Raw genomic sequence first — 5755 nt, forward strand, 5'->3', positions numbered from 1 at the left:
AGTATTTGATCAATCTAGGTTCTTCTTTTCAATCTATAGTTGCAACAAGTTCTCAATTGTATACAGCCAGTTAGGGTTTCTCTGTAATGTGCTATGTCATAATGTTTTGGTGCTGAAATTTTCCATATCATTTTTAAAAACATTTGGTTTTCATTGAATGAATACATAGGCACTATTATTTCTTTTATTTCAGCAATATATTTTAGCAGTGTATTGAGTTTAGGGTTTTGTTTAGTGGCCTATTGGTATGGGTCATTACAAAGGATAGTATAAGTTATAAAACTCCCCTTAAAATAGTAGTATATATTATAATAGTGTAATAATCAATTCCTCTTAGAAGAATCATTTTGATCATATCTAAGTGTAGCAACAAAATGCAATCTAAAGCATGATAAAATATCTATTAATAAAATACCACACAAAGGTGTTATTCCCACCTATCAATTTAAGTACTAGGAGGAGGAAATATTAACGTGGATTGGAAAGAATAGGAATCCAAGTGAATCTAACACTATATAATTGGATAAGGAAAGACATTAAGAGAGGATATTAAATTAATCAAGCTAGGAATTTTTAGTTAGCGCAACTCTAATTAAATTCTTCAATACTAGACACAATCTCATTAGTTGGATTGTAATTTCTTTATAAACACAATACAAATTTTAAGTAAATATTTGATATTATATTAATATATTTGGTAGTAGTTCATACTTACACTAAAAAACAATAAAGATAATTATTTCTATTTTTAGAAATAATGAAGACTTTTGCTAATAATGATCTTGCCAAGATGAGTCATTTTGCAGCTATCCTAAACTTTGGGAAAGGAAGATTTTTTTGTCACAATACCTAATCCATCTGAAGTTACACTCTTAGCTCGATATTTGGTGGAAAATGCATTTCTAATAATGTGTGTTTTATCAAAAACTAAAATTGATCTTTTGAATATGGGATCCTTTGATAATTCAAATAAAAATTAAAAAAAGTGAATTCCTTCCTAAGACCCAAAAAATGGTAGGGTTACCTATATACAAAACTTAAGATAATCAAGAACCCTAGATATAGATGTAAATAAGAGTTAGCCCTTCAGCATGATTTGGATACTAGAGATCGCCCCTTTCAATTTGTACTTGTATAGGACTTAGATCCTAGGCAAGACTGAAGGTTTTCTTCTCTATTATTTCCTATGAGTGCCCGTTTAAATAGAGATTCTATAGATTTTATTTATTAATATAATATATAGGGCTTAGATTTTTTGCCGATTAAAAAAAAGGATTATTACAATATAATTGGTCATATTTTAATAAGCAATAAAATTTTTTTTACACAAGTAAAATACGTGTATAATCAATAAAATAAATTTAAAGATAAAATTAGGTAAGAGTCTATAACACAATGGTAAGCTTTGAGCCTCTTATTTGCGAGGTCTTGGGTTCGAGTGTACTCAAGTTTAATAAATAATAATAAAATATAATAATAACAATTAATGACAACTCATAATAATAATTAATCTTGATGTCGGCCTTCTACATATCAAAATGTGTACATATTTACTTTTAAAATAAAATAGAACCACTAGTGGTACACTAGTTACCATATTTCATTGCAATTTTGAGATTTATGTTGTCATGATATTAATCCTACTTAAAATAGTGTTAAAAAAGAAAAAGAAAATTAAATGTTACATTTAAAAAAGAAGATGATTTATAACAATTAGTTTCTATGTAATATCTAAATATGTAGGTAACTATTTTATTAATTTAAATGACTAATATTAGTTTTTTCACACTTATACTAATAGTTGATCACACGTACTATTATTTGATCTTTTTTTTATTTTTTTAGTTGGCAATTGACCCATTTGTGCACCACTATTGGCACATGTCATAAAGACTATTGGGACATTGAACCGCAAGTATTTGGCATTTTTGAGTGAGTGACTATTAGCGCATGAACATAGTGGGTATCATGCAAATGTTTTAAAATGGTACTTTTGGACCACATTCCATTCTACGCCTCTACAAAGAAACATATGAATACCTAAAAGTCAAAATATTAGCATTGAACACTTCACTCTTCTACAAAAGTAGACTAAAAGAATGCTCAAAATTTAACTTACAGTTTAAAAGAACTTCTTATTGAACGATATATATATTAAAGAAAAAATGAATATAGTCTATTTCTAATAGCGCCATTAGACCTTGACAAAACAAAAACAATTATTTCAGACATTAGTTTTAACAAATTACAGGCTTGTCATGTTAATTATTGTTAGTTGGACAGCTGTTATTTCTGACCCGGAAATAGCAGCACTATTTATGGGTAGTTTGGACAGCTGTTCGTCCTTATCTATGAATAGCGGTTGTATTTATGGGTGGTTTGGACAGCTGTTTGTCCACTTGCCAAAAATTAGTAAATGGTTATTATTTACTAATTTTAGTGATTCCTTTTGGACACCTTGCAACCAATTCTATTATTGGCTATTGAGTTGTCTTAATCTCAGCCGTTGGTTAGATTTAATCTCGGTCGTTGGTTTACCAACAGGAGTAGTATAGAAAGGGGTCATTGGGTCATTTGGACAGTAAGCTTTGCAGGGTTAGCAAGGAAGCTTTTGGAGAAGCAGTTTGCAGTGTTAGCAAACAGTCTTGCAGTGCTAGCAAGAAAGCTTTGGAGAAGCAGTTTGCAGTGTTAGCAAACAGTCTTGCAGGAAGCTTTGGATGTGAAGAAGCTTTTGTGAAGTAGTTTGCAGTGTTAGCAAACAGTCTTGCAGTGTTAGCAAGGGCACAGAAGAAAAAGGCGGTGATGCTTTGGTGAAGCTGTTTGCAGTGTTAGCAAACAATCTTGCAGTGTTAGCAAGGGCACAGAAGGCAGGAAGCTTTTGGAGAAGCAGTTTGCAGTGTTAGCAAACAGTCTTGCAGTGTTAGCAAGGGAGAAGCTTTCGTGAAACAGTTTGCAGTGTTAGCAAACAGTCTTGCAGTGTTAGCAAGGGCAAAGGCAGGAAGCTTCTGGAGAAGCAGTTTGCAGTGTTAGCAAACAGTCTTGCAGTGTTAGCAAGGGCGCAGTGTTAGCGCAGGGATAGCAGTGAGAAATATCAGCGAGAGAAATTAGGAGGTTGTCGGAGTTCTGCCAGTGTGAGGCAAGAAATTTTGTATCTCTTGATTTGCTGAAGTTTAATATAATTTCTCATCTGTAGAACTGGTTTTCCCTTAGGGGTTTTTCCAGGGACAATTTGTCCGAAAATATTGTGTTGATTCTGTTGCGCATTTCTTTCCGTATTTTAAGTGAAGTTGCAGTTGTGTTATTTTTCGATATTAGCTGGGAATTTATTTTCAGCAGTTTAATAATCATTTCAGTGACTGCAATAGTTTGATTTTTCACATGCCACTTTCAGGGATTAATCACATCCCGAGCGATGCAATACGGACCGTCTAAAACTTAAAACTCTGATACTTAAAACCAAGCAATCAACGTCAATTGTTTTTGTTGTATCTACGTACTGACAACAGCTTCGTCATGCGTGACGGAAGGAGAAGAAGTTGCCCGAAGCTTATCTTCGAGTCTCACCACAAAATTCATTCCAATTATTTTATCGAATAATCTGCTTTTTTAATAAGGACGACGACGACTTCATTTCAAGAGCTTTGTGTGTGTTGGCGAAGATGAGCGGTTTGAAGAAGCCTCATGTTGTGGCGCTGCCATTTCCAGCGCTTGGTCACTCCATCCCTTTACTCGATCTCGTAAAGCTCCTCGCTTCTAACGGCGTTGCCGTGAGTTATGTCACAACGCCTGCTAACGTCTCTCTGCTGCAGGAACATCTTCATCAAGCTCTTAAAGATGATCTTGATATCCGTCTGGTCGCCCTTCCCACGCCTGACATTGAAAATTTATGTGGACGAGAGAGGACGGATCTCGTTCCCTTGGAGTCCAGAGGTCTCATCTTCCAAATGGCCCAAATTCTTCAAAACCCTTTCGACAAATGGATGGAGGAGCAATTCCACAAATACTCAGCGACACCTCCGGTGTGTATTGTCCACGACATATTTATGGGGTGGGCTATCGACACGGCGCAAAAATATAACGTTGCCAGTGTTCTGTTCAATACATGCGGCGCCTTTGCCACGACTCTGATGCATTCCATTGCTTGTTCGATATTGCAAAACATGGTGGAGAAAGATGAGGACGGCAGTCTTGTCGTGAGCTTGAATCTGCCACGTCCTCTCAGATTGTCCAAGTATGAGGTATCCCCTGTTTTCGTCAACTCAGACCTTTCAAACCCCATTCAGCGTTTTTTTTATAATCGTATGCAGGAGATTGGAAAAGGATCGGGAATACTGATCAATACGTTCCACGATCTCGAGCCTTCCTCTGTCCAGCACTTGAAATCTTTGATTGCTAAACCAGTTTGGGCCATAGGCCCTGTGCACCCACAAAATTTATCCAGCGGAGCAAGAAATGTTAACATGGTCCGAGGGAAAATGGTGGACATTGATGAAGAAGAGCTGTTTTGCTGGTTGGATTCGAAAAGCCCTCGTTCTGTTGTGTATGTTTCGTTCGGAAGTCAGACCGTTTTGTCAGAAGAGCAAACGCATGCCTTGGCCAGAGGACTGGAAGCCAGCGGACAACCATTTGTATGGGCTATCAAAATGTATCAAAAAATTGAACCGGCGTCTTCAAATTCGAAAACTGATCAAATTAGCACATATTTGCCAGAGGGCTTTATGGAGCGAACGAAAGAAAGAGGGTTAATAATACGCGGTTGGGCGCCTCAACTTGTAATTCTTTCTCATCCATCAGTAAGTGCCTTCATAAGTCACTGCGGGTGGAACTCTGTGCTGGAGAGCATTTCTCTTGGTGTTCCGATTCTCGCATGGCCCATGTTTGGAGATCAGCACTTCAATTCTAAGCTTTTTGCTGAACTGGGCGTAGGAATCCAATTGTGTGAGCACTTAGATGGGATTCCAGAGGAGAAAAGAGTAAAGGAAGGTGTGAGAATGGTTTTGGTTGGAGAGAAAGGAGAAGAGATGAGAGAGCGCGCAGAGAAAATGAAGGAGATTGCTACAAATGCAATCAAGGAGAAAGGATCTTCAGCCGCAGATTTGACAGCTTTTGTAAATTACGTGTATAACTTAAATTCCACGTCGAGCATGCACAAGAAAGAGCTGGAACCGAGTCTCATAAATCCAAGTGCTGGATAAGATTTTATTGCTGAATATTGCTTCTCCACTGTAATCCCTTTCCCTCTATGTTTACTTTTCCAGTGGCTTTAACCCGACTTCAAGAAGTCTCATTTAGTACTAATTCTCAAGTTTTTAATCTTTATTAATGTTTTCATTAGTTTCTTTTAATTAATTTGTATATTTAAAAATTTGTAAAATTCTAAGGTGTGCATGTTTTTATTTTTAAAAATAGGTTTTTTTTTTTTTTGTTTTGTTTTGTGTTGATAGGTAATTGGTTGACTATTTATTATTCATTTATTATTATTGTTAAGATTAATTATTATTCTTATGGGTTAATTTTGAATAGATTTGATTGCAAAACCTCCCTAATAAGAACCTCACAATTTATCAATGTAGGCTCTTACCTATATTTTAATAAATATTTTTATATAATAATTTTTGTTTTCTTATTGATTAAAATTAGTTTTATCAAGATTTAATTATCTTTTCAACTCATAAAAATTGTACAAATAATTTTCAAAGATAACTCCACTTCCTCTTGGTTCATTGAATCTTGATGGACCTCTGATAATTCTATT

General features: G+C 35.3%; 1 protein-coding gene across 1 annotated transcript; it reads left to right on the top strand.

Moving 5' to 3' along the window:
* Window positions 1–3640: 3640 nt before the first annotated feature.
* LOC149579708 (scopoletin glucosyltransferase-like) lies at window positions 3641–5313 on the top strand. The gene has a single exon (XM_089812139.1). The coding sequence runs from the start codon at window positions 3660–3662 to the stop codon at window positions 5193–5195; it is 1536 nt and encodes a 511-aa protein (XP_089668265.1). The 5' UTR covers window positions 3641–3659; the 3' UTR covers window positions 5196–5313.
* The last annotated feature ends 442 nt before the right edge of the window (window positions 5314–5755 follow it).

This window comes from Cupressus sempervirens, chromosome 1 (genome assembly GCF_028749045.1).
Source record: "Cupressus sempervirens isolate cs-2001-9-10 chromosome 1, ASM2874904v1, whole genome shotgun sequence".
NCBI classification, from domain to species: domain Eukaryota; kingdom Viridiplantae; phylum Streptophyta; class Pinopsida; order Cupressales; family Cupressaceae; genus Cupressus; species Cupressus sempervirens.